This window comes from Micropterus salmoides, unplaced genomic scaffold (genome assembly GCF_014851395.1).
Source record: "Micropterus salmoides isolate LMB-PRFRI ecotype aquatic unplaced genomic scaffold, ASM1485139v1 Ms_hic_scaffold_40, whole genome shotgun sequence".
NCBI classification, from domain to species: Eukaryota; Metazoa; Chordata; class Actinopteri; order Centrarchiformes; family Centrarchidae; genus Micropterus; species Micropterus salmoides.
The window spans coordinates 4,926-17,120 of NW_024043373.1; the positions used below are offsets into that span (position 1 = coordinate 4,926).

Here is a 12,195-nt window from a genome sequence, read left to right on the forward strand (position 1 = left end):
GCTTATGAGAGTGATACCCGAAAATTACCAGAATATTTTCCTTTAACTTAGATTCCTTGATGGAAATCATCTTCAAACAAATGCAACAAGGCATGTCATTTTCTATCCAGTTGTAGCTGACATTTTGTCGACAAAATCATATCAGAAGCATGTTTTCTTTGGTTTAATGTGGATTTATTTAGACATCCTGACACGTAGAAGTAGGTATGGCTGACTTGAATACCTTCCACACACAAATGAGCCTCCTTGCAACAACGTTCCCTCATATCACTTCTCATTGTCTCTCCCGCCTGAGTTGCCTCCATATGACTCACGACTATGAACGCTATGCCAACCAGCACTGCTGAGGATTCAGTTTCACTATGAAAACAAGTATCCTGTAATGAATTTCGTGCCTGGGGGTGTTTTATTATGGTGGCGACATGTGAGAGGATGGAAACGAATTTTCACATCCACCTCTAGCCAGCTAAATATCAGTTCTGGGAGAGTAAAGCTTTAATGTCAATGTAAAAAATGTCAGCAAATGCAGCCCCTGCACCCTCAGTGAGGTCAACAATATATTTATTATAGTGGGTCACTGCTGTGCCAAAGCTTTGGTATAGTATGATTAAGCCTCTGTATGACCTTTTCAACAGCCAGATGGAAAAATTACTCAAAGTACCCCGAAAATCTTTTGAAAAGTTCTGTTGCATAATATGGACTCAAAGTAGAACAAAGTTAAGGCAAGTAGGACAAAACTAGTATCAGTGTATGAAAAACTTCCGTGTATGAAAAGTGTATAGCATAGCATGATGGTATTTGGATGAGACAGGGTGAAAGCACTAAAGATTCTTTTCTGATCGTGAAGAGCATGGACGTTCTAAAGTTTGTGAGGATAAATTATAGTTTCCAGTGAAACCTCTCCAAGCCAAGAATTCTTGTTTTCAGCTTGACTTGATCACATTTTTTCAATTTGTTCTGTAAGGGCTTAATACACACAATTGTATGTGCTTCTTTAGCCAAACTCCACCAGGGAAGGCTCAGTTATCACGACTACAATGGATATTCATCATGCAACACCTGAACCTCACTGAGAATTCCGTCTGTTAAAGCTCTCACATTTTTCTCCTGTTGGCGTCTATTTTTTATATAAAGGATGGTCATCCTCCTCATTAAACCTGTAATAGCAGAAACAACACTGATGTATAATCTCCTTTCAGTTTGATACGGCATTTAGCTTTCATTTAGATATAAAGAAAGAAGCAAGATTTTGATTTGTGCCTACCCGATGAATGAAGTCCAGTATTCACTTTCCTTTTAGATCTGTTTTTGGTCTCCACCAACACTGGAGTGAAGTATTTAACTGCACTTTAGCTGCAAAATGGTAACTTTGTTGGTGTGTTTTTAGGCACAGTTTTTAAAGCCTTTTCACTGTCCCATGATGAAAACAACACCATGAGAGTTGGACAAGGACATAAAGATTCTAAAACACTCAGGATCGAGTTATAGTTCTCCGTCGGTTGATGACTATGAGCGACCACTTTCACATATGAGTCATTATATGATCTGTTAATGAAAAAAAAGTATTGTAGGTGCTTTAAGTACTTTTTTTTTTAACTGACAAGGTAAATCAGGGTAAACCAGACCCAGTACATAAGATGTGTTTCCATTTCACAACCTGTACCTGTACAGATGAAACAAAGCATGCTGTCTGTTTGGGTTTTCCACTCTTCTATAATGAGCCAACACTGGTGAAGTGAAAACAGATATTCTGTCAGTATTGTAATGCTGAGTTTCAAGAAAGCAAATGTGGAAGTGTAACAAGGTCTGTTTGATCTAACAAAGTTACCCCATGTGGGCAGAAATGTTGTTCAGTGGGCTAGTAGAATTTTCCAGGGAACACTACACAGCTGGTGGGTTCTCATCCTTTGATCATACATATTCCTGCTAATACTCTCTTCTGTAGTGAGCCCCATTTCATCCTTTCAAATCCTTTACCTCACAAACCCAACACCTTCTTTCAAACTCCATCTTTTCACCAAAGTATGAAAAAAGTAACTTCTTTCTGCCTCCCTGCACGATTAAGTGTTGGATTGGGAGTGACAGACGTGAAAATGGTGCATGTTAGCTTTTGTCAATCTCGGCCGGACAAGTACACAGAGATTAGGTTGGAAATGATAGTTAATCCTGCACTCAGCAGGTTTCAATTATTGCAGGCTGTCTCCATCTACTGGTCCAATTCTGGTGTTGTTTGAGTGAAGGCACTTATGGTGAGTATTTACTGATGACAGCTGTACTCCAGTCTTATTATGTTCAGCTTACAAAAAAATCTAACCTCAGCCTAAGTTTGTATTTAGCGTTAGATGCTCCTATGTGGGTTCAGAACTCTGTGCCTTCTTCAATTAACAAAATCTTTCCAAAACCTACAAAAATATTATTATTCCTCATACATACCATTTATGAGGAATAATAACAAAACCATGTACCATTAAAAAAGAAAATTGCTCCTTGGTGATGTTGTACATGCAGATACTTCAGTACAGCAGGACCTTTGCTAAATGTGTCTTTCTCACCCAGCAGGTTTGGCAATTGTATGTTGTTGCTATTTTTTTGTACTCATGTGAACTGGCTTCCTTTTGTTAATTTGACTACCCATCTGCAGTGGTTCTATTCTGGGTAATCAGGTTTCTGAAGGTGGTTGTTTTGTTAGAGATGTGATCCAGGCAACACAAACAGCTTCGTTGCCCTCTAAGCAAGCAGGCAGTGACTGCCTTTGATTTTTTCGTGTTGTTTTTGTCCTTCCTTCCCCTGAATCTTTGCTTTTCTGATGCTTTTTTATTTCAATTTTTAATCATTCACAAAACAGTTTCTATAGATTGTATGAAGCTTATTCTGCATACTTAAACACATTCTGATGTTAGTTATCAGAATAGACATCTTCCTCTTTGTAATTTTTTCTAATCATTTAGACCCTTTATGTGGAGTTTTTGACGAGGTAAGCATGTTGTGACATGACATTTACATATGAGTGTCTGCAGTTTTGTTTTTTGGCACCAACTTTTCCACATGCCTGTCAGTTGCTATGCACGGCACTCGTCCCATTTCTGCAGTAGATTTCCATGAAAAATTAGTTTTTCCTGCATTTTCTCATATTTCTTTCATTTCGTCATTTTCGGATGAAGAAAGAGGTGTCACATATTTAGATTTCTATAGTATGCTTTACATTCTTTCGAAACTTTTACTGCTGCCAGGTTGCCCACCCATTATTTTACCTGACATGCTGTTATAATCATATCAAATATATTCTTGGATGCATTTAAAGGATGAAAAGATACTGCATAATGAACAGCATACAAAACCCCCCAAGTAAACATAAAATGATAATACCACACAAATTGGCTGTATGTGCGTGTATATCTAACCTTCATTTCCTTGTCTTGAATATCTATTCTCTAACAAAAAGTGCAAAAAAATGCAACAACCATTAGCATATTTATGCTTATATATATATATTTGTTTTTGCTATGAGCTTTCTGTAGTTAAATTTTATCATTACAGTCTTTATCTAAAGAAATCTACAATATTTCAGCACAGGTTACGAAACTTCTTGTTAAACTGGGACTCAACATAAGCCAAGTCATAATTTTATCTGCGCTTCCTCAAACTGAACTTCTTGGGTTTTTTCTGGATTTTTGTGTTTCACACAAGGTTGCTTTTCAGATGATTTTCATACAGATGTTCCCGAAGTGGAAGTCTCATTTACTTACTGCATACTTGCTCTGGCATAGTCTTGCAATTTGAATCCAGAAAATAAATCCTTTGTATCATTTCATTTCAGAGGCTAGGTATTTTTAACTAGCATTGTTTTAGGTTTAAATACATAGCTTTCAATCTATGGGAGAAGGCCTTTGTAAGTTCCTTGGCCGATCAGAAATCCTGATGTTGGACTGGGAGAGTCAATTCTCAACACCAGTATCTCTAACTTGTTTGTTGGTGGGAAGCCAGTGAGGGATCACATCATTATCAAAGGATCAAAGTGGGGAGACTACTTAATATACTGTACACACAGTATATTAAGTAGTCTCCCCACTTTGATCCTTTGTGTGTGTGTAACTTATATGCACCAAACTTGCAGCATAACTGTGACTACATAAACCATAAAAGATGTGTCTACAACTATTAAATAGCCATAACTATTGAGTCCATCTTTCACGGCCATAACTCTTCGACCATATGTTGCCTCCTAAATACACACCAGCACAACTGCACCTGCTGTTCTCAGTTGGCAGCAGATTCCCATCCTGTTAGTCTCCAACTATTTATTTTAAATGAGACAAAGCAGAACCAAACTCATATGTTGTAAAACAAAACTAACACCTTTTAATAACTTGAGACCCCAGAACTTCCGGTATCTTCTGACACCTGCACAGTAAAGCTCCCTGAAAATCTCAGTGACAAAGTCAGGGCATTGTTTGAAACCTTATTCAAGAGCTTTTTAAACTTGATCTCCTGATCGGCTGTGATCTATCATCTCGCATATTGAACGTTGGGTTCTACTCTTTTCTGATATCCTCTCGTCACTGTACTCACTTTGATTAACTTGTATAAATACATTATTCATAACAGTAGAAATTAGTTGAGCAAACAGTGTGTGAGGATTCTTTAGTTGTTGGACCACATAGATTTCTGGTTGTCTCACATTTTTTTATGTCTTCAGGTGTAAAAATTGTTTAGTGTATTTACTCTCTAGTCTAAAACTAAACTAAACTTGGCCAGAAAGATTCTGGTTCATATAAGTACTGAGATGATATCAGGTCTTATGCTTAGTGGAGAGGAAAATACATGCTGTGAAAGTGCCCAAGAGTTTCACAAATATGCTGAGATAGTTTTATTATAAAGATTAGGCTTATTTTTGAAAAATAATTTGAATAAACTGAATTAAAATAATCTAAATATAAAGAACACAATGAGGAGAACCTGCTGTAGTCTGTAAGACCCCCCCCCTCCCCCCAGTTTACTTGTTTAGTTTCGCTCAATTCCTCGATGCCTGTGGGATGATGATTATGTTATTTGATCTCATAAACACTCAACAAGTGAGGTAAAATAGCCTAATATTGCTGTTTGACATAACTTTAGACTACGCAAAATACATTAAAAAAAGTCAGTCCTAAGGCATTTATTAGTTTTTGACTCTGGTAACGTGGGAAAAACAGTTCACCAACACTATTAATAAACTCCATCATTAACCAGGTCACACACGTAGGCTATCTCATGTGATCACCTTTTGATAACTAATATAATAACTAATGTAATATTGTTTCACTTCCATTCACTGAGCCTCCACTTTGAAAACTTCTTTTATAAATGTTATGCATTATTATATTTATATAGGGAAAAAATTTACATTCCAGGTAGGCAACAACCCCAAACACAAAGCTATGGACACATAATTGGCTTCTTCGGAAAAATGTTAATTTGACACTTTGTGTCTGAAAGCTTCAGAAAAAACACATAAGTGGACCTTGAGATGAGAATTTTTTAGTCAAATCGGTGTTTCCAAGGTCAAGAATCACACAGCTCAACAATGTTAATGCTCTGGAGGAGCCACAGTCAAGACGTGTCCATTTGTGGCCCCTGGAACTCAACAGAGCTTTAAAACGTTTAAAGAAGAATGAGAAAAGATTAACCAAACGTATCAACAAAGACTGAATGAAGGCTGCAACTGCTGCCAAAAAGGTGCTTCTACTCTTATGACTTGAAGAGGGCAAACACTGGCTTAAGTACAGTTTTGAGGTACTTGTACTTCACTTGGGTATTTCCATTTTATGCTACTCTTTACTCCACTACATTTATTAGATAACTGAAGTTACTTGTTCATTTACAGATTCAGACAAAATACAAATCAGCTAATTACTAGCTGAAATTAGTTAAGTAAGAAAAATATCTGAAAACGTCTTCCACCACTGTGATTTGCTTTTTGTAGAAATGTGTCTTTACATTGACAGTAAAGTATTTTTGCTGCACATCTGCAGTGATCACAAATATATCCTAGGGGGAGTGATCACTTTTTTATAGGTACTGTGCATTGGTCTAACATTGCTGTGCTCTTTAGGGTGGGGGGAGTCCCCCTTCTATGCAAAGGGGGAAGTCCCAAATCAGACAGTGAGTTCATACCCAAATCAGCTTCCATGCTGAAATACAGGCCTGTCTCATGCTCATCTTCAAACCAAGGATTCTCCCAGCGCTTCTTCATCTCGCCAGGTGAGTCATCCCTCTAAACAGTGTTTTTCAAGGAGACTGAAAACTGAATGCTGTGTTTTCAGTATTTGTGCTGACAACTTCAGCCGGCATTGTCACAGTTTCTAACAAGTAGAACTTAAGACTTTGTGAGAAGTTGTTGCCGGCTCTGCGGCTCTTTAAATACCAGAAACGTCTCTACGCAGTTCTTCAGTTACATTTACACCCACCCACACACACACACACACACACATACACACCATAAAGGACAAGGCAAGTGTGAACAAATATGAGAAGCTTATAAAACGGAAACGGAAAAAAATGTCATAGTAATAGTAAAAAGAGCACCAACAAAACTCAATAAGGGGGCAAAAAAACTGAATACATGAAAAAGAAGTCTGGTTAATTAAGTTTTTTCTGTATGTTTGGAAATATGCACTTTTGTTTAGGAGAGTAGCAATATATATATAGTATGTGTTTACGATATTTATTAATTGTACTGCCTTTACATGAAATCAGTAAGGGGGCATGAGTAAGACACTGAGTGCTGATTAACAGTGTGTGACACAAAAACTGAGGAGGGTGGAAGAGATCTGTGTCTTTCACAGTCGGCTGACTCGGTGCTCAGCGGAGCGAGGAGGACTGTTTGAGAACCAAGACATGGCTTCTGAAAGGATGGAAGTTTACATGTCACGGCAACAGCAAGGCTAGATTTACTGGACTTTGGGCCTGCTTTGCAAAGATTGCTCTATAAAAGTTTTAAAAGAGCTTTCATAGCATAAAAGCCTCTCCCCAACTCATCCAGTATACACATGATTATACAGTGTTTAACTGGCGCAAGTGCAGTCTTTTTTATCATGCACTAGTAAAGCTTAAACTTCCTCCCTTCATCTTACATAGTTAAACCAATATATCTTGAGATCAACATCAATATATAGTATACTACTGTTCACAAGTTTGGAATCATAAAACACAAAAGCTTGATTCAATACAGTCAGACGACTCTCACCAATAGATAATCTTTTGTATAAAGGGTTTGCAAAAAAAAAAAGTAATGTTTTGAACATGGAGAACATAACAAAGCTACCTCTGAGCAACAGTTACATAAGAAATCACTTTGGTAAAAGAAATCAGTTTAGTTTAGTTTAGGATCAAAATCTGTGCAGGTGGAAATGGGAACACGTTCCTGTTTCTGTGTCGAGTGCACAATAATGCCTGTCACGAGCTGGAATCGTTGGTGTGTTGCTTCAGCAAAGCTATTCTTAAAACTTCAAATAGAAATAGAAGGGTGGTCTAGGGTTAGCGATGTTGGAATTGGATCAAGCAATATCAGCTGAACATACAACAGACTGACAAATCACGAGTTAAACCACAGAGTACACAGCAGAGGGCCCAAAGGAAAACAGGCTCCCAAAATACTTATAGCCCCATTGCACCGTTGTGATTCACTCATTTTAAATAATTTATTAAATGATTATTACATTTATAATTCAATATGATTGTGGTCTTTACCAGCCTACACATATTACATGTGCTGTATAAAATGTAATTTATTATATTTATCACATGCTACCATTATTCCCTCCACATGTATCTTCTTATGTATCTCTGACATTTGTTTGTCTGTGTGTGTGTGTGTGTTTGTCAGTGTGAGGGTTATCAGGGCCGATGGGTAGAGAGTGTTTACCGGGTCAGTACTGGGACTCCTTGGTGAAAGAATGTATGAACTGTAGTAAGATATGCCAGCAAGCACATATCAGCTCCAGATGCACCAGTTACTGTGGTAAGTACACACACACACACACACACACACTTGGTATTGGTAACAACAGGATCACCAATTACAAAACTAAAAGGACAGGATTAGTGAATTCATTTCATCATATGTCCATCACTTCTTCTGATTGCTGTCTCACTGTGCGTCATCCTGCTTCAGAGTATGCAAATTGTAAGGCACTGCCTGGCCACTTCTATGATGGGCTGCTGAAGAAATGTATGAGGTGCGCCGAGCTTTGTGGCAGACATCCAGCAGAATGCTCCCAGCACTGCTCGAGTGAGTATTGACCCCTAAAAACTACCTAAAAACAGATGCTACTTTACAGCGGGATGAAGGATGTTTGGTTTGTGTAGGTGGATACCAAAGAGGATTGGTGGATGTACTATGGTAAGTAAGTAAGTAAGTAAAGTTTATTTATAAAGCGCTTTTCTCAGATAAAATCACAAAGTGCTGTACAAAAGAGTAAATAAAAACAAACAGTATAAAATGTATATAAATATATAAAATAAAATGACACTAGTGAAAACCCATCAACCAAAAGCCTTCTTAAATAGATATGTTTTCAGATCCTTTTTAAAAGAGACAACAGTGTCTGCCAGACGCATGGACAGGGGAAGAGTCCACAGTCTGGGAGCAACAGACTGAAATGACATGTCCCGTCGGGTCTTATAACGGGTCTTAGGGACTGCAAGTAGGTTCTGGCCAGAGGACCGAAGAGAGCAGTCAGGGGAACACGGCTTCAAAAGGTCCAGGATGTAATGTGGGGCCTGACCATTTAAGGCTCTGAAAGTCAGCACTAAAATCTTAAAATCAATCCTGAATTTTACAGGGAATGGGAAAGACTGGTGTAATATGAGAACTTCGAGGCGCACCTGTTGAAAGTCTAGCAGCAGAATTTTGAACAATTTGCAATTTCTTCAAAGCAGACTTATTCAGACAAGTAAAAACAGCGTTGCAGTAGTCGAGTCTTGTCGATATGAAAGCGTGAATTATCATTTCCAGATCCTTCTTTGACAACATTTTGCGGATTTTAGAGATGTTCCTAAGGTGAAAAAAGCAATTTCGAACGAGCTGTTTTGAGTGTGTCTCCAGGGCCATGGCCTGGTCAAACACAACCCCCAGGTTTCTGAGGCTGGATATGACAGAAGGGCCCAGAGAGCCAAGGTGCTGTTTGATCAGCGGGATCTTATGGTTTGATGGAGGACACACACTCTAGAAACAGAGGCAAACGATGAAACTCAGCATCATTAAAAGAACAATACAAATGAACATCGTCAGCGTAGAAATGGTATGATACATCCTTGAAACAGCCGATAATTTGACCAAGTGGCAAAATGTACATTAAAAACAAAATAGGGCCCAAAACTGAACCTTGTGACACTCCGCAGGACAAATTGGTCACCTCAGACTGTACATTACTTACAGCAACATTAAAGGTTCTGTCATGAATATAGGAAGAGAACCACTGAAGGACAGATCCTGATAGTCCCATCTCATTATGAAGCCGACTGATCAATATATCGTGATCCACAGTGTCAAAAGCCGAAGTCAAATCCAGAAGCACAAGTACAGTGTAGCGGCTAGAGTCTGCTGTCATCATCACATCGCTAGAGACTTTGATAAGAGCTGTTTCAGTAGAGTGTGATTTTCGAAAGCCAGATTGAAAAGTATCAAACAAGTTGTGCTGCTCCATAAAGGAGGTCAGCTGGCATGACACTACTTTTTCCAAAATTTTGGAGACAAATGGAAGTTTAGATATGGGCCTGTAGTTTTTAGGTTCTGAAGGGTCAAGATTGGGCTTTTTAAGGATCGGATTCACCACAGCGTGTTTGAAGTAGTTGGGAACTGAGCCAGATTTAACTGACAGATTTATTATTTTTTCCACACAGGGGCCCGACGATATCAAATATTTTCAAAAATAGATTCGTTGGGACAATGTCAGCAGGGCTTGAAGACGGTTTCATATTACTTGTTATGGTCTTCACATCCTGTAAGCTGACAGGAGTGAAGGACGACCAAGACGACACCGGTGAGGGCTCAATAAAACAACCACGAATGAGTGGAGGATTAACACTGGCCCTAACTTTGTTCAAAAAACATCAAAAAGTTGTTACAGTCCTCGTGTGTGTACACAGGCACAAGAGGAGCTGGGGGCAGTAAGCTTTTCAATGGTGTTAAACAAGATTTTTTGGAGAAAGCGAGTAGTTGATGCCCCCAGGAGGCCTACATGTCGGGGTAAAAGCACCATCAACCATGAGCCACAATATTACCAGTTTTCATTTGGATGCGGACCTTTGTTGTGTGGCACTCTTTAAATCTTAGCCGTTTAGCATCTCAAAATCTTTGTTTGAATGTCTGAATGTCTAAATATGTTGAGGTTGTACACTAGAGTATATGTTTGTAGTAACCAGACCTTGACGAGGTTTTCACCGTGGCATAAGTCCAGTGGAATATCCCTTGGTATCTAGAAGCAGTCAATCAAAAACAACAGTATTTGCTATTTCATCTTAAGAAGCCATAACAGATTATTCTTCCCTTCTATCCCCCCAGTTCCCTCACACGTGCCAGGGACGGTAGTACCGACAGCCCTGGAGGAGTCCAGTATTCTGCTCTACTCCCTGCTGGCCCTATCAATGGTGCTGCTGTTTTCTAGCTTGGCTCTAGCCATGGCTGTCTTGCTGAAGAGGTCCAGGGCCAAAACCTCCAACTTAAGAACCAAGGAGGCTGACCACAAACAAGAGTCTGTTGTCCAGCCAGGCCAGGAGGTTGGCCAGTCGGGGTACTATGCCTCAGGTAAGTGTGGTACGGATACAAATCAAAGGCCCACATTAGTGCAATAAATAGTTTAGTCAAGTAGCAAAATTATGTTCAGCAGTGAATTTGAAAACTCCTGTCTCTCAAAAATTGCAGTTGAAAAACCCCTAGCATCTTTTTCATATATTTCTGCTCCAATGTGTCTTTCTACAGATTTTGTTACAAATTCAAGCCGTCTCACTGACCGCGAGCCATCAGATGAATGCAGCCCTACTGAGACCTGTGTGTGTGTCCACTGTTTCCCTGATCTGAAAGCACTAGGGCAGGGCAATGACAGGCTACACAGAGCGCCCTTTTCATTATACTCGCCTCCTTTCCTCCAAAGAGATGCAAAAGGAAGACCCCCTTTGGACTCAGGTGGACCTATACACCGATGGAATGGAGGTGCATGAGGAGGCTGCAGTGGGATGAGGCTTATTTGCTTCCTTACAGGACAACTGAAATTGTCCCCAGCTCATAGGAGAAGATGGTCAGAGTAGTGGATTTTCCGTCAGACTGTAGATGTCATGACAAAGGTTTTGGACTGTGAAACTGAAAAAAAAAAAAAAAACGTGTTAAAAGGGGTGCTTGCTCAATGTTGGTGCCCTGACATTGCTTCATGACTTCTGTTAAACTGTCAAACATCGACTACTAACATGCATGTCTGGTCTAGTAGTGTTCATAATCCAAAAAACAAAAAAAAAAAAAAAAAAAAATGCAAATCAAAAACAACCAAATTACAACCAATCTTCCATCTGTTTAGATGCCAATGAATTTCATCAAATAAACTTGTCATATGAATTGAAGAAATCGAGAATACAAATTCGGAGTATTTGCATGATAAAAAGTTACTACTATCACTAGTAAAGTTTCGCTTTTTGTTTAAATCCACAATCCTTTAATTGTGGAAGAACGAAGTCAAGGTGGAGGAGAACAAGCTCCCACAGCTCTCTCTCACTGACTGCATGCAAGCTAAAAGGGTCATGAAAAAGACCGACTAGCTTCAGGAGCACACAGGTCATGGTCACCCACACAAGCTCAACGACAACAGCATATGATTGCTAACTGTCATCTTGCTGTGTCAGTTCTCCTGTAAATAATCAGTCGTGCTTTTTGGTTTGATACCACAACTGAGAGTCGACAAAGTCAAATGTTCAGGTCCTACTGATTCCTCATTGAGGCTAGAAGTCTGCAATCAAAATGTAAATGCAGGGGCAGAGGCATGAGCTCATTCTGGGCAGTTACTATCTGCAGAAAATATATAATTAATCATCTTTATTTGTCCACAAATGTGGAAATTTGCCTTTGGCTTTTCTGGTGGGTTAAAACACCATCATAGAAAATTCTTTGTGTTCCATTGTGAATGGTGCTGGAATTTAGCAAGGTTTTTGCCTTTTGTACAAGACTTT

General features: G+C 39.0%; 1 protein-coding gene across 1 annotated transcript; it reads left to right on the top strand.

Moving 5' to 3' along the window:
- The first annotated feature begins 5,403 nt into the window (after window positions 1-5,403).
- LOC119887085 (tumor necrosis factor receptor superfamily member 13B-like) lies at window positions 5,404-11,793 on the top strand. The gene is made up of 5 exons (XM_038698025.1): window positions 5,404-6,240; window positions 7,865-7,999; window positions 8,153-8,269; window positions 10,544-10,786; window positions 10,961-11,793. Exons 2-5 carry the CDS (start codon window positions 7,885-7,887, stop codon window positions 11,197-11,199), a joined length of 714 nt encoding a protein of 237 aa, XP_038553953.1. The 5' UTR covers window positions 5,404-6,240; window positions 7,865-7,884; the 3' UTR covers window positions 11,200-11,793.
- Window positions 11,794-12,195: the final 402 nt, after the last annotated feature.